This window comes from Lepidochelys kempii, chromosome 10 (genome assembly GCF_965140265.1).
Source record: "Lepidochelys kempii isolate rLepKem1 chromosome 10, rLepKem1.hap2, whole genome shotgun sequence".
In the NCBI taxonomy this organism is placed as follows: Eukaryota; Metazoa; Chordata; order Testudines; family Cheloniidae; genus Lepidochelys; species Lepidochelys kempii.
The window spans coordinates 72,168,709-72,191,326 of NC_133265.1; the positions used below are offsets into that span (position 1 = coordinate 72,168,709).

A 22,618-nucleotide genomic window follows, 5' to 3' on the forward strand; every position below is an offset into this window, starting at 1 on the left:
TACTTCAGAGACAGTGAATTAAGCTTCACTACCCCACGTTGCGAGTTATGTAACTATTCCCATTTTACAGCAGTGCAGAGAGGTGAAGTGATTTGACCAAGGTGTCCCAGTGAGTCAGTGGCTGAGCCAGGACAGAATGCAACACCCCTGTCTCCCGGCTCCAACCACAAGGCACATCATTCTTCTCCTAGCCATCTGTAACTGAGCACTATGGGAATCAAAAGGATTTTTAACTGACAATTTGTAGTGGATCATTTGTATAAAAAGGAGGCTGCGGGAAACCACAGTTCCATCTTAAATTAAAATCAATGAAAAAAGTAGTTTGCACGGATAGTGCAAGCTAGTTCGTCTTAAGGGCATTAAGGGTACTTTGCTACACACCACTTGCTGTGCTAATTCAAAGAAATTACAAATTAACACAATGCTGTGGTATCAGATAGAAAGACCTGATGAGTTTATGGGTTGTTAACAGCAGAACCGTCTACGAAACCAGAGCCAATTCAGCAATAGTTCTGAGCACACGTGAGAATCACCCAGGGGACACCAGTTTGTTGGCAAAACAGCCAGTGATCATGTACTTATGATAAGGGGGAGGGTTCAGCTAGGAAGAGTGACCCTCCCCTAAAAACTCTTGAAATGAGCTGTTGGAAAGGATAATAATGCCGCAGGAATGGGCCCCCAGGAAATGCGAGCCTGTTAATGCCCAGCATGTGCACCCTAACTCCCCCAGGCCCATAGAGGGGGAAGGGAGCAACCTTGGGGCCCCAGGCTGCACATATGAACAAGGAACTGTGTTTAGGGGGAACAGACAGACTGCTGTCATAAATGCAAGAAGATGCTCCTTAAATATAGGGGTGGAAGGAACAATCTTGTTGCCAAAACACAGTACTGGGCATCAGGGCTCTCTTCCTGGCTCTGCCACAGATTTCCTCTGTGGCCTTGGACAAGTCACTTAAACTGACTGTGCCTCAGCTTCTCCATCTGAGAAACAGGTACCATAATGATACTTGCCTCCTCCCCAGTGGGGTTGTGAGGATAAATTCATTCATGTTTGTAAAATGCTTTGAGATCCTGAAGAGAGGGCAAGGGACATGTCTAATCCCACTCCCATTAAAGCCAACAGTTAAACATCCATTGACTTCAATGGGAGCAAGATCAGACCCTATTTTTGTTGTTAACCTATACAACTGTGATTGGCTAGATGTACAATTTAAGGACTTTATCTTTGCAAATCATTCCTTGAGCATTATTTACATATATGGTTTCAACCCAGCCAAATCTGACTTCCAGGTTTTGACCTTTGTGGGCTTCCATATCATCACGTGGACTGGTCCAGCATGTGATTTGAAAGAACCAAGTTTTGTGCACTTTACCTCCAGAACACAAGCACTTCTACTAAGAATGAATATCCCAAACTCATAAACTAGTGTTGAAATACATCACAGAGGCATTCAGGCAGGGAGCACCTTATGTAATATTATTAATATTAATAAAGCTTGCCTCCAGTGGAACCTGCCACCCTAGCTGCTGAAATAAATGCTAGTGAAAACCTTTCTGGACAGCCAAAGTGGATGTCCTCGTGGTGAGGATGAGGTTAGGAGCTTGAAAGTAGAAATGGTAAAATTCTACTCATGGAAATTAGCAGATGCCAGCCTCTAAAGGCCTAGACCTGCCAGGAGATCCATTATGGCAATTTGTTCAAGGGGAATCTCTAGAGAATAAGGCACACTATTCGTGATTTAGTTACTGTAGAAACCAGGCCAGTGTGTCTTCTTATCTGTTGGGTGTCCAAACTTCAGCTTCATACCTCAACTGCTTGCTTGCCCAAATGCAAGTCAGGCCAAATATGTACTATTCAAATAGTTTGCAGGAAAATCTCATTTCACAGGGGTATTTGGTGCTGAATAAAAGGCCCAACCCCTAAGTACTGCATGAGGTTCATAAAACTTTCTACAAGAGGCATGGGAGTCTCCCCTTGATTTCACTGCTCTTGAGGACCAGGCCCTGAATAGCTGTTTGGATGCAGACTTGATTTTTCTTTTGGGGACTCTAAATCTTATTAAACTGATCACATGACAAGGGAATGAGATGAAAGAGAGTGATGTCATGAGGAGCAGTTAACATAAATGAAACCCTTACACAGCTAGATGGTCTTGCATTTTTCCCTGCATCTCTCACTGAAGAGAAAAACCTTTGATTGCATATCACAAACTGTGACAATTTAGCAATGACAATTAAAAAAAACAATCCCCAGTGACGTGTGTTTCAGGGAAGCATCCACCTGACCCGAGCCTCTCTTCTGAGAAGGACTCCAGCCCAAAGTCTGTCAGAAAAGAATTTTGGTTCTTTCTGCTGAGCAGCAGTTACGTCCCTAACCGCAAAATAAATATATACACGTCCCTACTTGCCAAGATAAGTTCTGACTCAGAACAAAGTGAACTTGAAAAACCTCACAGTACTTAGTAATTTGCTCCTTTGACAAGACAATAAGTTATCCAGGTAGGGCAGTCACCACACAAAGTTTAAATGCCCTCTCTCTCTCCCCCCCCGCCCCCTTACACCCCTCCCACACAGTGCACAGTAATAATAGAAAACACAACACATCTTCTTGTCTTTGCTTTAAACCCATGTCTGGTCTGTGCCCATATAGCATTATTCTGTAGATTGTTCCAATAATCCCCGGGAGAAGCCATTCTACCCTAATTTGTCCTTTAGGCAGCTTCAGATTGTGACCATGTTTTTTCTTATGGGTAGAAGAGATGAACATACGCTGGATTCTTGTATGTTACGTCCCTTTTACATTTTTGAAATCTGTAACAATCACCTCCCCAGTTTCCTTTCCCCTACCCTACCTTAGTATCATGTTTTAACATTTTTATAAAAACACAAGCTGCATTTTTCAATATGGGCACTAATTTACAGCACTGTAATTCCTTGTCTCTTTGATTTCTATACATCTTGCATGAAAAACCCATATAGCCAACAGCAGGTGCAGAATTAAACCTTAGCTACTGAGACTTAGAGGGCAGGAGACAAAAAAACAAGGAGCTCCCAGAAGAAATTAGCATTCCCAGGTATTGACTTACAGCCACTCCCATTGTATTGAAATGTCAACCTGCCACAATACAAAAATAGAACTTTCTTTTTTAAAGGAGCTTTCTGATTCATGTAAACAGCCTGTTACATAGCAGCTGATAACTTACTATGACTAATAAAACACTTTAAAATCCCTAGCTCACCAAAACTTACAAAACGTTCACCAGCCCTACCCCCAAAGAATAGGTACCCACAAGTATGCTGCCAGTCAATGCTAAAATAAATGGCTTTCCACAACTCTATTTGACAAAATCTCTTCCCTTTATGCAGTAAAAAGCAGTCACATATTTCTATGATTTTACAGCTCCTGTCACTAAACTGCTGCTTTGATGGATGCATTACATCTATTTTGATTATTTTCTTTACAATTCTGAATTAGTCTTTTGTTTTGAGCTTGTTAAAGGAAAGATATGTCTTACCTATAGATTCCTTATAACTAAACAAGAGCAACCCAGAGATAGGTCAGCTGTTTACATTTAACAGTTGCCTGAACACATGTAATATAAAGCCTGGATCAAACCAGCTGCGCGCTGCTGTAGAAATTTCACGTGTGATTTCAATCCATCTGGAAGACTCCGAAAGTCAGTTATTTTTTGTTGTATTTATCAGAGGAAGAGTTGCTGTTTTGTTTTGTTTTTATTTTTTGACGGTTCCTATTAGCCCTTGTTGAACACAGACTGACTCTGCCAAAGCTCTCCTGATGCAGTCACTTATCTCATATGACATCACTCATCAGAGGTCCCCACGGATCCTTCGTTCTTGCTTATAGCACTGAACGAGTAATAAGCGTTTGAATTCCAGCACTGCTTAAATACAGGGAAAAGACTGCGGCTTTGCTCCAGGATGGCTTCACAGTCAGGAAAAGTGGGTGGAGAGATGTGTTCTCTCCCCCTCTTTTTTAAATGACTCAATGCCACCAATCAGAAAGCTTCTTTGCCCAGTTCAGAATGACACTCACCGCTGTTCCAGTTGACCAGAACAGAAGCTTTAATACAGCACTGTTATATTCTTTAACTCCAGATTCGCAGAGAAAATGTGGCAGAATTGAAGGAAAGTCAAGTTAGCACAAAACCCTAAGGCACCTGGTCCAGAAGGGAACACGTAACTAATACACAGCAAATTTCAGCAGCACACTCCCATTTAACTGTTGTCTTCCCTACTAGGGAACATAATTTACATGTTAAAGATGCCTCTAAAATACTTTGGCATAAATATAAGACTGTTTCCTAACTGTGGTGCAATCCTAGAAACATATACTTGTAGTGTAAATCTTTAATATCTATTTCAGATTTCTGGTCTCTGCAGGAAAAGAAAGTGCACTTGCCAAGGGCAGGATTCCCCTCCCAGGGCTGGCCTCTGACACTCAGTTCTCTACCCACCATGGCCTGATTTTCATTCTTTAAAAGAAAGAAATATCTCATTTAAGTTGGAAGCTCTTTCTCGCAGAGAGCTTCTTCCTTTATTTGCATGTGAAATGCCCTGCGCATATATGATGCTATATAAAATAAACACTATTTTGCCTACCTGTAACAGGCTCAGATCCTAGGACTTCTGAGCTTGCATCCCCCCTTTTCGTTGGTTCATCAAACTGCAAACTTAAATCCATTTCTCCATTAAGGATGTCTCCCGTAATCACTCCGGCTTTGGAAGGGGATGGGGGGAGAACCCCAACAGGTACACTCTCTAGCTTCCCAACTGCAGACTCAGGGACAGAAGGCGTTTCCAATATAGAAACAAATCCATCCAGCCAGGAGCCATCAGCCTCTGGAACCAAGCACTTTGCCCCAACATCATCTGTAAGCTCAGCAGCAGCATTGATATTGTATGGATGTGACTGTGAGAGACACGCTTCCAGCATGGCATTGCTCTGCTCCTCTTGGTCTTTGTTGGGCCAATCCAAGACCTGTTGCTGGGCTCCTTTCACTTCAGACCCAGCTTCGCTCTCACTGGCCAAACAGACAGCGTCAGTGCTGGAGTCGCTGTCGCAGGGGGGTTCTTCTGCAATAGGCTGAAGCGATGCTCTGGACAGTACATTGTTCATATCCTCCTCCTCTTCTGGATCACCTGGTATCGTGGATGTCTCAGCTATACCTAGAGGTACCCTATTCTCAAAGGCAACAGAAGGTGCTTCCATAACAGAGACCTCCTTTAATTCTGGTGCTTTGTTTTGCAGAGAACGTCCCTGTGCCCCCTGACTGAGATCACGTTCCTGGTTCAACGTTGCGTCGGGAGGAGGGTCATTCTTCGCATCCAGCGATTTGTACTCTGATTCAGACCCTTGTACAATACTTTCTTCTGCATCCACTGTTGCATTGTCATCCGCTTCCTGACAGGAGATTTCCCCTTTCAGCCCAATATCTGCGTTACTGTCATTTGCTGCAGATTCCTCGCCCTGACGGCAAACAGAGGATTTCACAGTAGCAGCAGGCTCCTCGGACAAACCCTTTTCTTTGCCAAGTGTCCCACTTTCACACAGCTCCTGACTGGGTTCAGCTTTGCTCTCTTCAGCCGGCTGTGACAGACTTTTCTCGTCAGAGTCCTCTTTTTCCACGCTGTCTTTAGGCAAGCTAGTTTCTGCTGTTATCTTACGATGCACAGAACTGTCCTGTTCAGCAAGCACTGCCGTCTCTGCTACTGCTGCTACTTCCTGGTTTTGTTTAGATTCTTTATTATGAATTGCAGAGGGTGTGTCCATTAAATTATCCTGGATACGCTCTGTCCCCATGCCACATGAAGAGAAGACGGGATCATTACCATGCACAGACGCCTCCTGTCCTGGAGGTGCCGCTGCAGCATCTCTCTCCTTACCGACTGCCTGTCCCTGTTGTTCATCTCCTTTAAATAAGGGAGACGAAAATGATTTCATTTGCTTGCCAACCCCCTCCTGTTCGGAAATTCTTTCTGATGTCACCAATTGGTTTTGCAGACGCTCTTTTTCTGCTGAGGACAAACCTGCGTCAAGTGGAGGTTGTGACCCAGGCTCACATTTGCTAGCTGAAGCAGTCTCTGGTTTTAAGCTGTCACACATTTCACCTTTTAAAACAGCTTGATTCTCAGTGTGGCAATTGCCAGCAGACCGCTGGCCTTCCTCTGCTGAATCTGTGCTTCCTCTGCCAGTAGTTTCAGTTCTCGGTGACATCTTTTTAAGGGCTTCACTGTCACCTTTGCCTTCAGCTAGAATTGCAAAGGTTTTACTGCTTTCAAGGCAACACACAGACTCTGCATCACTTGGACCAGGCCTGTCAAGGGGATTGTTTTTCATTTCAGAATTATTCCGCACATTGTCACTCAAAACCAGTTCATTCAGCCCAATATCTGAGTTTCCATTTTCCACCTGCACACCCTGCTCAATACTCTTACTATTGTTGTTCACTTCCAAAACAACAGGATCACGTTCCAATGCATTCTCTGAAACCTTTATTTCAGTCACAACCAGCAGCTCTTCTCTAGTGTTGGGAATCATACTCTGCCTCTGCTTTACAAGGGGTTCACCTTGGACTACTCCCTCTGGCAAACCAATCTTTGCATTTTTGGAGTTCGAGTCTGTTCCACTCTCTTTGCTGCCACTTGTCTCCCAATGGCCAACAGGGATAATATTACTGTCAACACGTACATTTGCATTATCCTGTGCCTGCATCCCTTGTCCAGCTCCACATTCCCTACCTTCTCTTGGAGATTTTGGTGACACTGCAAGTAAGGGCTCAGTAGCATGGATCAGCACCCCACTTGCTGGGGGCAGCTCTTTCAGACTTGAAGTTCTTAATCCCCGGGTCTCATCCTCTCCATTCTCCACATGCTGCTGGATTGAAGCAGCATCCACAGACCCTGTACAGTTCTTGCATTCTGCCTGGCCCATAGCCACATCCACACCCTCACAGGGCGTTGGGGCTTCGCATGCAGTTTCAGCCACAGTAACAGCGCTTTCAGTTGCGCACTCTTCAACGATTTGCACTTCCTGTTGGGTATTATCTCTACTACACAGGCTGGCTTGACTCAAAACAACTCCACTGGATGTCATTCCTGTTTCCGCATTTGTATTTCCACAGGATGGAAGGCTTGCAGCACCACTTACTCCAGAACCTGAGCTCAGCGTGCAGTCATTTTTATCTGATACAATCCCAGAGTCTACAATAGCGGCTGGCCCCTCCTCTTCCTTTTTACTCAACGTAGCTGTGTTTTTACTTTCACAGGAAAACCCTGGGTTGTCTATACCCGCCAGGCTCAACAAATCACTTGATGTGTCGTTAAGCACTTCCAAACTCCCACTGTCACACTGGTTCTCTTTTTGGCCTGTTGGGGCTGAGAGCTGCCTCACATCAAAGTTAACTAGTGCAGAAGGGCATTCTTTGCTTTCTTCTGTTGGCATTTCTTCTGAGAGGGAGGCTGCAGCAGCCGGAAAACCCTCCACCTCTGTTCCTATATTGCAGTTATCCTCTGAAGTTCTCAGCTCTGGCTCTGGCTGTTTCGCTGCACTCTGAAAAGAGGGAAATAAAGACTGTGACTGTTTGTTTTGCTGTATGTCACACTCTCAAAGTGCACACATTAATTTATCGGTCACCTGTACAATTATTAAATCTATAACATTAACCTGAGTGCAAACAAAATGAGATCAGCTCCTCCCTCCATCTCTGTGTGTATATCCACTTGAACTGCATTTACAAAATGTACTGGAACAGTAATTGACCTTTTAAGTCTTGCCAGCCACTGGCTATATTGAAGACTATTGCTTGAATGGATTTAAATTTAAACTCAGTAAAGAGCAGGATTTAAATTTAATTTGCAGTATTAAGTAACATGCATTTGAATGTACAATCCAGCTCCAAAATGGCACATTGCAATTCTTTTCGAGATTGGCTCTGGGCTGTAGGAGGATTACAGAACCCCTGTGTCTTTGGAAACACCATATTAATCTGCCCTCAAAGCAGGAAGCAGCCACTTGCCACCATCCTCTGGGGGCTAGTAAAAGGTACAGATTTTTCTCAAACAACCAATCCAAGGCTTGCCTACCACCTTTCCTCATTGCCCATTCCCTCCAGAGCCCATCTCCCTGTGCTTGTTCCTTCTCCCACCCCACTCCCATACACAAAGTCCTCTGTCTCCAGCTCCTCCCCACCCCAATGTAACACACATTTTGGTTACTCCAGCTGCTGACTACCTTGCTGTGTTTACAGTAACCCTAGTCATAAAATAAAACCACATAATAACAGAGACCGCTTGAAGTGAGCAATACACATTATTAAATCTTTATAGTTCAGGTATACAACGGCTCAGACTAGACATGTCAGTGGTGGGATATTCAATGGGGCAATGACGTTGGCCAGTTCCCTTGAACTACCCAGGCAAGCATAAAGTGGTTGCATAGAAACCCTCTCACTTTTTTTTTCTTTATTGATGTAATCCTTCCAGACGGCACATCCACGGAGAACCTTACCTGTTCTTAAATACTGTTCACCATTTGGGTCCCCACAAGACTTAGCAGGTGCCATGCACTATTTAGGATAGAATTTGATCCAAGTTTTGTCCCACTTCAGAGCAATAGTTTAACCTCTAGTTCAGAACAAAAAAACCACACAGAAACTTTTTTAAAATGGCTAATTATGTGGGGGCTTCTCTCTCCAGAATTGGTTCCAAGGACCCTAGATGGGGGTCACTTGCCCCACTCTGCAATCCCACAAAGCATAGCAAACATCAAGAAAAGTATCTGTGCAAGCATGCAGATTTTAGAGCACTTAGAAGCGTTGTCCTTTAAACAGGAAGGACAGAGAGACGACGATGGGAAAGGGCTCCTCTACATACCCATCTTCAGCATGGGAGGCTCTGAAAGGTGTACCGTGATCAGTGGATCAGAGCTGGAGCCGGTTCGCACCAGTTCGCGTGAACCGGTTGTTAAATTTTGAAGCCGGTTTAGACCCGGTTGTTAAAGGGGTGGGCAAACTCCGGCCCACTGGACCATCCTGTCCGGCCCACCTGAGCTCCCGGCTGGGGAGGCTCCCCTGGCTGAGCATTTTTACTCACCCGGCAGCGCTCCGGGTCTTCAGATTTTGGCAGCTCATCATTGACTGTGATCACATATCAGCTGAATGAGAACACCCCATGGAGATGAAGACAACTTGAAACAGCAGCTCTGAGACACATGGGACACTCCACTCATCTTAGTGGATGTTCCCACCCCTCTTTAGAGCCTATGATATACATGAAGTATACCTGTTCTCCACTCCCCATTCAAATGGGCAGGACTTCAGATCTTGGTTCACCTGAGAAAGATTGGGGCGGGGGGCTGTAGATGAGTATAGGCCCCCTAGATCCAGACACACACATGGGTGGCAGTATGAGAGGCTCACAAACCCAGAGCGGCAAGGTTCCCCATAGCCCAGCTCATATGTGGGGGGCCAGAAAGAGGGCTTAGAACGGTTAGAGAGCTGACAGCCCCCCAGATCTGGACATACACAGGGAGGAGATAATGTGAGACTGACAAGTGCCCCTGCTCCATTCTCCCCTCTGCCACACACCCGCACAGCCCCCTTCCCACTGCACTACCCCCTCCACTGCCCCTAACCCCTAAGCCTCCTTCACCTGATCCGTCAATCTCTGTCCCCCTTCCTCTTATCCCCCTTCTCATAACCACCCTCTCCTCGCTACAGCCCCAAACTCCCCTCCTGCAACTCACCCCACCACTCCTTGGAAATATTTTCATGGCTCATTTTTCCCCAAAGACTTTTGGAGACTTAGGGGGGTTGGGTGCAAAATTGGGATGCACTGGCAGAGCTCAGGGTGCCACCCCCCTTTCACCTGAGCCCCCAACCTTTCTCGCCTCCCCACCACCACCATTTATCCCGTTCCCCATAATCCCACCTCCCCTCACTGCAACCCCCACCCCTCTCCCCATATTTCCCCACTTTTCCACCCCAATGCCCCTCACTTCCCAGGAAGCACTCACATGCCTAATTTCCCCCCCAAAATACTTTGATTCCATGATCCCCAAACTCAAATAGCCACTTATGACTCACAAATTGTAGCAACCTCTGGCCCCTCAGTTCAAAACTCCTTTTATCTTAGGTGGTGGTTTGTGTTTAACATGTTGTTTAGTTATGTTAATGGCAGGATGAGTTCACAGCCATCAAGAGGTCTCTGATTTATCAGTAAGACTAAGATTTTGTCATGACAATTTTTAGTAAAAGTCACAGACAGGTCACAGCCAATAACCCAAAATTCACAGAAGCCCCATGATCTGTCTGTGACTTTTACTAAAAATAACCCTGACGAAATAGGGAGTGGGGGGTCCCCCAACTCCCACCGCTGCTGATGCTCACAGCGGCTGGGAGCGGCAGGCCCCCTCTGCCCATGGAGGCTCAGAGCTCCAGGACTGGCAGCTAGGAGTTGACAGGGCCCCTTGCCCCAGCTCTGAACTCGGGGGCCCCCCACCGCCCGTGTGGATGGGAGTTCCGGGGGCTGCCCGCCACCCGTGGAACTCCAGGGGCCATCACACCTGGGAGCTCTGAGGTGACCTGCTGCATGTGGCGTCTTGGACCTGTGGGGGCCCCTGCTGTGGCTCAGAGCTCCGGGAGTGGCTTGGAGCTCCAGGCAGATGCCTGGGAGTTGCAGGCCCCCCCCCAACAGCTCAGAGCTCCAGGGCTGGCAGCTGGGAGCTGCATCCCACCCGCAGCTGAGAGCTCTGGTGCTCCCTCTGGCTGACAACTCCAGCCCCGCGGCTGAAGCAGAAAACGTCACAGAGGACTCTAGAAGTCACGGATTCCGTGACCTCCCATGACATAATCGTAGCCTTAGTCATTATTACCTCTCAGTTTAACAGTACAACGCAGCAGAAGGAAACTGATTTTTTGGAGTTGGTGCTGTAACTTAGGAACCCCAATTTGGATCACTAATGCTACCCTGTGGCCCTATGCGGCACACCAAATTTCAAAGCTATCCAATTAACTATTTGGATTTTAGAGCACTTACAAGAGTCAAGCTTTGAAACATATAAAATGGTGGGAATGGAAGCCATTTAGTCATTTTTCTATATCAGTGCATGCACAGTGTAAATATGTACATTTCCTTAAATACCATTCTCAATTTGGGTCTCCCAAAGATTTAGTGGATGCCATGCACTACTCTGGATAAAACTCAACAGATTGAGATCATTTTGACCTGCATCACATCAATAGTTTAATCCCTAGCTCTGGGCAAAGAAACCCACCTAGAAACCTTTTTTCAATGGCTATTTTGGGGGGGAGGGGTGCTTGTATCTCCAGAACCCCATGCTCATGTGACTCCAAATTTGGGTCTCTGATCCCACCAAGCACCCTCCCAGGCACACCAAATTTTAAAAAAATCTGACTGAGCATGTCAGTTTTAGAGGACTTAGAAGTGTTAACCCTTAAACAGATATCATGATGCAACCTTAACTATAGGGGTGCTCCCGTGCCACTACAATGACAGACTATGCAGTTCTAAACTTGCGATGCTGTCCAAGCTTCATGGTGGGTTAGGATCCACATAAATAATTGGGAGATAGTGGGCACTGGCTGGAACTACTGCTCTGCATGAAGAAAGAACACATGATAGATCCATTTGTGTGGGTGTGCAAATGATCAAGTTCAAATGGAGTGTCGGCTGTCTGGTGGCTTCCACCCTGCAGCAGAGCACAGGGAATGCTCTACTGGTTTCCAGCCAATGCAGACAAACACAAACAAAAGTGACACTTGTTGTGGAACAAGCAAGGTTTTGAAACACAGAGGAAGTGGGAGCCCTCACATCCTCGCAGTGAAGTCACTCTGCTGATAGACTAAAAAATAGAGCCTTCTCCAGAGGAAGCCAACTGGCTTTCAGCTGAGCTTAAATGAAGTAATTGCAGGGCTGCTTTCCAAATTCAAATCAGATTAGATCTGAAGTGAAACAGGGCTGGAAAAAAAAATCTAAACATAGCTTTTCTGATTTCATTGTCAGACAAAATGTACCCGTCAGGCATCTGTACCATCAAAAAGAAACGTGCTTGCTATGATAGACATATTTTACTGTCATCTGGTGGTAAGGGGAGGCAAAGTGAGGTGATTCCAATGCTCGCTTTGGTTTGCCACTTGTATCACCAGTATTTGCTGAAACCCAGAGTTACTACTGTTCTGTATTCAGACGACAGTGAGGACTGTTGTTCAGAATGGTCAGTCTGCTAAAATGTCAACTAGTAAAAATGAAAAATACTACTCCAACCTCCTCCTTTTTATCTCTTAATGAAAAAGGAGTAGCAATATTTAAATATAACAACTCTGAGGGCTGTCACTCTTCAATGTAGACACTACCTATGCCGACAGGAGGGCTTCTCTCATTGGCGTAGGTAATCCAGTGCCCCGAGAGGTGGTAGTTAGGTCAACGGAAGAATTCTTTCATCGATCTAGTGCTGGTCTACACCAGGGGTTAAGTTGGTATAGCTATCTCTCTCAGGAGTTTGATATTTCATATCCCTGTGAGACGTAGTTGTCCTGAAGTAAATTCCTAGTGTAGACCAGGCCTAGGATAGTGGAATTAAACACACACATACAGACATCTGAAAGGAACGGTGGACACACAAGGAAAACTGAAGAGTTCTGCAGCAGCTGTAAAATCCTGACCACCATTTTGCATTTCACCCTTTGAACAGGGTCTCCCTGGCAGCCTCTTTCAAGCTCTGAGAGTGGAATTTTCCGAAGACCTCAGACTTGACCTAATTGCAGATCCAATGATCAAGCTCCCAGTGGCTTTAATTGGAGCAGTATCAGGCCAATGCCAAATGCTTCTGAAAACCCCACCATGAACTCCTACAGTATTTAACAGGAGTGGACTCACCCTCAGAATCTTGCACTGAGGTACTAAAGAAGAGAATACAATGCTCTCACTACCGCTCCTCTGGCCCGTCCCCTCAACCGGAGTGCTGCTTCCTGGCAGATCTATTAGTGTCTTCTCCGAAACAAACACATTCCCATCTCCCTAACCCCAGCCAGTACCAGAACCCACCTCACACGCCCCGCCCACTGAGCCAACCACACTGCAGGGAGCTACCCTTTGCTCCAAGCAATGTTCTTCTGCCCTCAGGATGTAACTCGCCTTCTCTTTGCAGGGATGAGTCAGGATCTGGAAGCAGAGAGAGGCAGAGTACATGAGGAAGGACGTGCAAGGCAGGATTTGCTTCTCCCGAGAGAGTCCTGACCGAGCTCCACCTCCCTGATGGCAGAAAACCTCCCTTCATCCTAACAATGCCTTTAGTAGAGCCCCACTCCCAAATCAGAGGAAAGCAGACAGTTCCCAGGTAACATCCCCCCGGGCATTAGTTAATTATATCTAAGTTAAGAAACAGTTTCTTACTGTAACTGTGGTTCTTCAAGATGTGAAGGTCTAGTGTCATTTGTAAATCCCTATTGCCGAGGTGCAAAGTTTCTTACAAGATACCTGTAAGCTCAAGATAACAGCAGTGGGCATCCCAGGTACATTTACACTCACTATATTGCCCTGTCCCTTTCTCACCGTGTGCTGGTGACTCGCTATGTATTGCCGGAGCTGCTCTATGTCATGCTCCATGCTGGCCTTTGCTCCTTCCTTGGCTTCAGCTGTTAGCGTGTAAACATTCAGCCCAAGGTGGTATTTCACACAGTAGTCCCCCGAGTGCACTATATGAGACAAAGTGCTCCAAGAGTCCGGTTCACCAGCTTCCTCTCTGAAATAAAACAAACCCAGGTTAATACACAAACGAGGCTGAAACACTGGGATGCAGTGACACACATGCCATTCCTCGGTCTCGATACTCATCTAGTTAATGGCCCAACCAAAAGAGTCTACAGGGCGGTTTATTCTGCAGGCAAGAAGGTCAGGCCAAGAAACACATACACTCCCCAATCTTGGCGGAGGGAAATGAACTGGAGTTGAGAGTTAGAGTCAATGACAAGCTCCATCCCAAAAAGTCCTGCCAAGTCTTATCGACCGGGAGTTTCCAAGCTGTCAGAAGGTTATAGCAAGTAGTGATGAAGGGCAAAGTGAATTTAATGCAGACCAAGGTGGCCAGATTGACAGCCCTAGAGTGGGAACTGTCTCCTAATCTATAGGATAAGGACTTTAGGGCAATAGGCAAGCGACATGACAACTTTTATGACAGAAACATTCCTCCAGGGATCAGACAGAGATAATAAACTCACTTCACAGAGTGCAAGCGGCCATTATGTGGTAGCAACTTTCATTCACTACTGAACTGGACTTGATTTGAATGGCTGGCCTAAAGGGGAAGATCTTATCTGACCATTCTTACATAACTGTTAGGACACCAATATCCTGAGACATCAAGTCCCTCTACACTAGGATTATTGATTTAATTATAGAGCTGCCCATTTTGTCAGTTAACAGTAACAAAATCTTTAATAAAGGTCAGTCCGGCGGGGGGAGGGGGGGAGACTATGCCGTTGTCTCCATTAGCACAGAGCTTTAAAGTTGTAACTAAATTACATTCTTATTTACATAAAATGAACACAGTAATGGTCAAAATACTGCCACCTTCACTACAAACTTCAGAGCATGACTACACTGACAGAAGAACAGAGGCACACCCATATGGAACTTTTCCTGTCTCTAATTGTTAGAAAAATTGTTATGATACTAACTGTTAACATGAGCTCAGATACCACAGTAAATGGCACCGTTTAAGAACTGGAACTGAATAGAGAAGAGTCAAGTAAAATTTCCATTAAGGTTACAAGCCAAATTCAGGCCTAGCAGAAATTTGCATTTGAGTGACGCCTGAGATAAAGACTGAATTTGAATCTAAAAGTATAAATCTTACCGACGTGCTGTGCTGTCTCACAGTGTGATTGGCCCTTTAAGGGGAGTTGGGCCCAACCACAGGTGTGATAGATCAGCTACCTTCCAGCTGAGGCAGATCAGTTAGGAATCAGAACCCAGATGTTTAAAGGTATTTAGACATTACTGTGCTCAGCATTCCAATGTCTAACAGATTTAGGAGCCTAAATCCAATTTTCAAATGTCATGTAAGGAGCCTAAATCCCATGAACCGTCAATAAGATTTTGGCTCCAAAGTGCTGAAATCTCTTTTTCAAAATGAGATTTGGGCTATGTCTACACTGCACTTTTGTCATTATATCTTTTGTCACTCAGGGGTGTGAAAAAACACCCCCTCTGAAGGACAAAAGTTTTGGCGCCGAAAAGCACCAGTGTGGACAGAGCTTTGTCGGTGGGAGACGTGCTTCCGGCGCCAGGGTGGCCGTCTTACATGGCATGGCTGCAGTGGCACAGCCGTGCTGTTGTAAGGTGTGCAGTGTAGACATAGCCTTCGGCTCGTAAATCAGTGGAGCAAATATTCAATCTCCATTTGCTTTGTGACAAAGTGCTGGAGAACGATGGGAGAGTGGTCCAAGCCTTTGTGGATTCTGCTAAGGCATTTGATAGCATACGACACCAACCTCTTCGGGCAATCCTGTGGCTGGTCGGACCTGGGGAAAATGTAGTAAGGCTTATAACAAATCTCTATGAAAACAAGTTTCAGAGTAACAGCCGTGTTAGTCTGTATTCGCAAAAAGAAAAGGAGTACTTGTGGCACCTTAGAGACTAACCAATTTATTAGAGCATAAGCTTTTGTGAGCTACAGCTCATGGCTTCAGTGTGCATGAGCAACGTAGTCGGTTTGACTTGAGGATAGATGTCAGACAGGGCTGCGTGCTACCTGCACTTTACCTGCAGCCTACAGGAGGGCACACCTGTCAGTGGACAAAAAATTAGTCATCTATGTTTCACCAATGATGTTAATCAGATAGGACTGTTGCCAAGAAGAGGGGCTCAAATTGCTGGAAAGAGTAGTGGTAGAAGTAGAGATGTTAGATCTAAAGGTATCACATGAAAAGACAAAGACAATGGTAACATCTAAATCTGCTGGAAAAGTGAGATACTTCTAATCCAGATCTGAAGATGCATTGGAGCGTGGTGAGCACTTCAAATACCTAGGTAGCATGACGACAAGAGACTCTAAACATCACTTAGAGATTTGACATAGAACTGGACTCATGACTGCTGCTCTAGCGACCCTCAGACACATTTGGAGAAACAAACATATTACCATGAAGTGTTAAATTAAACTGCTGCAGTTTCTTGCCTTCAGCATCTTGCTATATGCAAACAAGACATGAATGCTAAGGAAACAGGATAGTAAGAAGCTTTCTGCTTTTAAATTGAAATTCTACAGGCAATTGCTGTGTATTAGCTAAACCTCACACAGGACTAATGAGGACGTAATCACCCAAATTTACAGCATAATTAGAGTGATACTGTATATTAAGACAATCAGACCAAGAACACTTGAGTTTGCAGGACGCATAGGTCAGATGAACGGAGGAAGATGGCCAAAGAACGTTTTGCAGGGACTGATGCAAGGTGCCAAGGGGTGCCCATGGCGAGCATGGGTTGACGATGTGGTTGATTGGATGGAATGCAGTACAGCGTGCTTCTCGAAGCTGCATGACGACTCTGAAATGTGGAGGAAGATCACACGCCAATGACTTCCATATACTGTGGTTACTGTTTCTTTTGATGTGATTGCACGCACTTTCCACTGTGGGAGAACGTGTATATATATTGCAGTAAATCAGTTAGGTGTGCAATTTTGACTGCAGCAATGCCCAAATATCTTCAAAATTCTGTGCCCAGGTGATTATAAAAATCCAGCAAGTAGCCCGGTAAGACAGAGAGATGTCAGGAGCAGGGACGCTCTGGCAAGAAGCCCCTAGGTCAAAGGGGAAGAGCTACAGGAAACAGGCTGGCTCCACTGGCAGGCCCTAGAGCAGGGTGACTCTCAGGCAAACAGCCAGTAGAGTAGAAACCTGTAGGGACTAGCTCCCCACAGGAGACAAGATTCAGGGGAAGGGACGATGGATGTACTGTACTAGTTTTATGTAGAAGAACCACAGCAGAAGCCCTGAGGAAACAGGACTGAATCAGAATCCGCACATGATGTCACTCTTTCCTAGACTGGAGAGACAGGCCAGTAGCCTATAGGCTGCTATTTTGGAAAGTAAACATCTTGGATAAACAGCTAGCCCTGAACCCACAAACATTTATACAAGTGCTTAGTTTTAGTCATGTGATTAGTCTCACTAACCTCAATGGGACTACTCACATGCTTAAAGTTAAGCATGTGCACGTTTGTAGGATCGAGGCCTTAGTCTGAAGTTTGCTGTGGTTTTTTTGCTCTCTGTCAAGTTTCATTTTGAACCAGAAACGAGTTCAAGGAACTGATGAGACACCGGTTTCTCAGCAAGAAGCACTTTCCATTAATGGCCAGATTGTGACTCATCTTGTCACAGTGGCATATGGTGGCCGTGCTGGCTAATTACCCTACGGGTAATCATATCACTTTCACAATAGGGAAAAGAGCCACTGTGGGGCTGATACTTTCCCCTCCAGTGCATGTGGGTGGGAGTGGACAGGGAGGAGTGGAGCCTTGACTTCATCATACTGTGTGCCAGCTAAGCCAGCTGCACTGGTGTGCTGGGGACATATGATGTGTCAGGTATACGGCTCTGCAGGGTACGTCCCTGCCAGAGCAAGTGTGGCGGGGGACTGGGAGGCAGGCAGTTGAGGCAGTTTTCTTCACTAGGAAAAAAGATGTGTAGTTAACTTGAGTCAGTGGCACAAGTTAAAATTCTAGAAAAGACAAGGCCATTTGTAGTTCTCACACAAGTTATCAGGTCAAGTTCAAGGCTGTGGTGGAGCTCAGGGTGTACCTCAACCTGCTAACTCATGTAAAAACTACAAATTGCTTTAACTTCATAAGGATTTTATCTTGCATAAGGCCTGGTCTACACTACATAGTTAGGTGAACGTAAGGCAGCTTACGTCGATCTAATCATACCAGTGTCTACACTATAGCCTTGTCTCCCCAATGTAAGTGCCCTACTATAATGACATAACTCCACCTCCACAAGAGGTGCAAGGCTTATGTCGGTGTAGTTAGGACTATGCAGTGTCTGTACAGACACTATTATTTACATGGTCTGTTCCCTCTCTGGTCAATTTCACGGCTCCAGTGGAGCCGTGAAATTGACAAGAAAGTGGGCAACTAGAGCCCAACTGCCCCCCCCACCACATACCTCCTGGGAGCTGGGTGGCTGGACCCCACTCCCGTCTGGGAGCCAGGGCAAGAATGGATCCCACTCCCAGCTGCGAGCCGTGGGCGGCTAAACCCTGCTCCCAGCAGGGAATAGGGAGGCATGTGGGGGGGGGGGGAGCTGGGCTCCCGGCAGGAAGCTGCCAGTGCAGCTGAGAGACCTGGCTCTCAGCTCCCCACACTGCCCCTCTTAGGTCACTGGAAGCACTCCTGGTGAGGATGCACATCACTGACTCAAGGAGAGTCGTGTGGACATGCACCATCACAAAAATTACTGTGGCGGCTGTAAATCTACTTAAGTTTTTAATGTAGACATACCCTTAGTTAATTGAAGTTAAGAACACGCCCTTCTTCCCTAGTGAAAACAAGGCCTGAACCACATTCTGATTCCCAAGTTTCTTCTGGGGCAGTGCAATTACAAACTACTTCATACGTCAGATGCATGGCAAAGCTATGGTTGAGCCCTAAATGATGAAGGAATTCAAATACTAAAACTAATGCACTCCACTGAGAAATATGTCCATTAGGCCTCATAAAATTACAGGCATATTTACGAACATTTCTATTCAGTGTCTATACATGCCATTTTGAGTCCTTACGATAAAAACAGTAACCCTTTTAACAGGTTAATGAGTAACCAAGGAAACTACTCGAGGAAGGCAAGTCCACTGGATGCTGTTATATAAGTTACCATGCAATTTAAAAGAAACATATAACCTCTGAAGTGAAGCAAAAATGAAGAAATGGATCTCTATCAACTCTGGCAGTAAGACAGTGGGCACTGTCAGCTGGGGCTACCCTGAGACAGTTTAATACACTATATATATATTGCAAGGAACAATCCTGTACTGACAGTGGCTGATGGACTAGCTGCCTTAACAGATTTTTTTCTAATTCTATGACTCACTTCAAATTAATCTATTATTCATCCAAATCGAGCCCAGTCTAAATGGACCTGAGTCTCCTCCCTTTTTCCACAGTGTAACTCAATTGACTTCAATGGAATTACTCCTGGTTTATTTAGAATCAGAATCAATATTGCAATAAAGAAACAGAAGGTAATGTACAGTTTTCTATTATAAATGGCTGTTTCAACTTCTGTAAAACCGACCATCAAACCCCTGCAATCCAAGTTATTTTATGCTTTTAATAGCTCAGTTAACTGAATAAATGGCCCTTCTTTATCAAGGAAACACAGACATTTCTGTCTGAGCTATTTTTCTTTTCAGCTGTCATATATGAGAAATCACTGTACTTAGAGCAGCTTTCAGAATACAATGAAGCAGTCATCGTGAAAAGCCCATTCACCAATTCATGAGAGCAACATCAGCGAGATTAAAGAGAACTAAGCGCAACAGCCTTTGTCAATTTCCCATCAGCTTCAAGTATATTTGCAAGCATCTTCAAACAGGCATCCACAAAGCAATCTACAGAATTCACGATTATAAATGACACCGAATGACTTCACAAACATCAGAATTCAGAAATGAATTACAGAGTAACTATGCCTACCTGTTTGCCTCTAATGAAATTCACCAACTTCACAGAAGTATGCCAAATTTATTCAAATAATTACTTCCACATACAAAGAAAATAATTTCTTTCATATACAAATTTCATGCTGTATGTTAAACTGAACATTTCCATAACGGTGCATAAATCGTAGCAAATTACAGTTCACACCCAGGCAGTTGCAGGGGACTTTTGGCTCAGTATGAAATAACAGTCATATGTACCATGCCCATGCCCATGTGAAACAAAGATATAACTGATGGCTTGCATCTACCACCCTTACTCCATGAGTTGTCCCACTGAGGACCAGGATGAGTCTTCAGCTAATGGGACTCCTCCCAGAGGAAGGTAATGCCACAGTTCAGGGCAACTGCACTTGTAGTTCCCCTTTGTATCCACGCAAAGGCACCCATTCTTAGGCTTCCAGCTCCCCAGCTGTCCCTCTCTTGAGCAGAGACCTGCATCTCACTTCCTGCTGACTGGGGGTTTTCTAGGCTGTGAGTTCCCCAGCAAGTCAGACTGCCTAAGCAGGCCTGCTTTGCTTTCTCCTCAGAGGCTATTAACAGAGCAACTGCCCATAGGCATAAGCTACCCATAGCTTTCCCTAAGCAAGCAAATTTATTCTCAAGGTGAAAGCATTACAGAGAAAAACACCCCCCCCCCCAAAAAAAAAGCCCTGCGTACATGCTAAGAAGCTTACCGGAGATCACCCCAACTCTGACAAGGGCTCTGGGAGGAGTCAGTCCCTCAACCCCACTGAAGGGTTTTTTCTGTGGTTACAAATTCATAAAACCTTTTGCTCAGAACCAGAATGCCCATGAATTTCAGAGTAATTTTTTATATAGTTTAGGCCTCTGATCTTGCCCTCACATAACAGGTGATCAGATTACAAAGATATCCCCCTCCCACTCAGGACAAAGCTTCAAAAGGCTGGTTTGTTCCATAACCAGATAGGGTACACTTGCACACCTTTCCTCCCTAGAGACTTCCTTGAAAACCAACTTAACTTTGAAAGCTCATTTTTTGTCTAGCACATTGCTTCAGATAAAAATATTATCCACTCTTTCCTGTCAGTGTGTAACTATAAAGTAGACAACACCAGCAATGGGAAAGGAAATTTAAATTTACTGTGCTAGTCCCTTCCTCATCTTGGAATTCCTCAACTTGGAATTTGCATTTTTACACAGAATCTTTAGTTTTTACATTTTGTGAATAAACAAAAACATATATTAACTATTAAGTAAATTTTACTGAAAGTACCATTGTCACCCATTCATCGTGCACAGCCTTCCCCTCCTGTGGTGGATATTTGAATGTGCTTTAAATTTACATAGTTAAACATATTCTAATAAACTATTTCTGGCATATAAAATTTATTCAATGGTGTACAGGGGTTCATCTTTTAATGCATCTCAAATTTTACTTCAGCCTCCAGATATGAGTAATTGAAGTTATGAAAAGATGCTGAAAACTTTATAAATCACTCCTAAAGACCATGTCACTGCGTTTGGCAAGGACAAATTTCATGTTGACGGTAATGTGCTGTTCAGTCCTGTAGGCAGCAAGGCTGTAGGCTACATTGTAAGGCAGACAAATACAAATGGCAATTTATTTTATTTTATTAGAATGATCGATGGCACTGGTAGGATTTGAACTTGCTTAAAAATTGTAAGTAGATCAATAAAACATTGTTCAACTGAATATTGTGGCTAGGGAAACTAAAATGAAACTCTGAGCTTTAATCACAGAAAAACCACAGATTTTTTTGTTTTTTTTTAAATCAGAGAATTTTGGAGTTTTTATCAAGGAAAACTAGGATCCCTGTTGATCAGATCTATGCAGTCAGAGTATCCACACAGCACTGAATAAAGTTCAAGCATAAAAACTGGGATGAATTCTCTGCTCTCAGTCCCTGTTTTGGTTGTTCCAAAATCCTAGTCAGAAAAAAGATATTCCTGGAGGGAAGAAATTTCTCTCTTTGAGAACAGATGAACAGTGTTTGCAGCCAATAAGGAAAAAATATTTACCAGGCCATCCTGCAGCTACAGAAACATCTCAGATTAGGATGGCATACTGAATCCAAGAAACGAATTAGACTGGTCACACACTAGCGCAGTTAGTACATTTGAAATGTAGAACAGCACAATCTATTTTCATGTCCAAAGGCTGCCCAAGTAGATCATTTGCGCTTCCCTGGTGAAGAGCAAGCACTTAAGTAACGAAATAACAGATTTAACATGGCAGAGCAAATAGGATGGCTCTGCGTCGCTATCTCTGCAACGGAAAGAGATAGAAATCTGCAGCTGTACAGCAAGTCTTAGAACTTCCTGCAACTACTGATGAGATATTTTTTAAAGAAGAGCGAGAAGGGGAAAACAAAATGTGCTTCAAAAACAAAGAGACGCATTTGCAATTGGACTCTGAGGTCCTAAGTGCAAAGTTTCAGATACTGAGTTGCACAGGTTTGAAAATCATATGGAGTCCATGCACCATGTGAATAATTCTGAAGGATAAACATTTCCCAGTATGCAGGGGAACACAGAAAGAGAGAGAGAGAGAGAGAAAGCGTGGATTGGTGAGTTCAATAGATGCTTGTGTTAGGAAAGAATTATCCAGCATCTTTCAATAACAAGCCAAGAAAGTTGTGCTGGAACTCAACATGTTATTTCCTGGGGTTAGCCCCTTCAGACTTCCACATTCTGGAGCTGGACTTTGACTCAAACAAGGCAAAAATTAGCAGTGTTGCCAACTCTCATAATTTTACTACTCTCATGATATCTGATTATTATTCTGAAATCCCCAACTCCCTGATTCATGTGATTAATGAGATAATCTCAGAGGGTTTTTTAGTATGTTTCTAGCCCTCACGGCTGTGAAGAA

At 44.5% G+C, this 22,618-nt stretch overlaps 1 protein-coding gene across 13 annotated transcripts in view; it reads right to left on the reverse strand.

The window, feature by feature from the left end:
- The window catches only part of AKAP13 (A-kinase anchoring protein 13), a 330,778-nt gene that overhangs the window by 140,699 nt on the left and 167,461 nt on the right, over positions 1-22,618 (reverse strand). For all 13 annotated transcript variants that reach the window (XM_073304193.1, XM_073304191.1, XM_073304188.1 and 10 more), the window contains 2 exons: positions 13,591-13,780; positions 4,621-7,570 (listed from right to left, as the gene is read on the reverse strand). In XM_073304193.1, the coding sequence (XP_073160294.1) occupies positions 4,621-7,570; positions 13,591-13,780 (3,140 nt within the window). The remainder of the gene's footprint in view (positions 1-4,620; positions 7,571-13,590; positions 13,781-22,618) is intronic.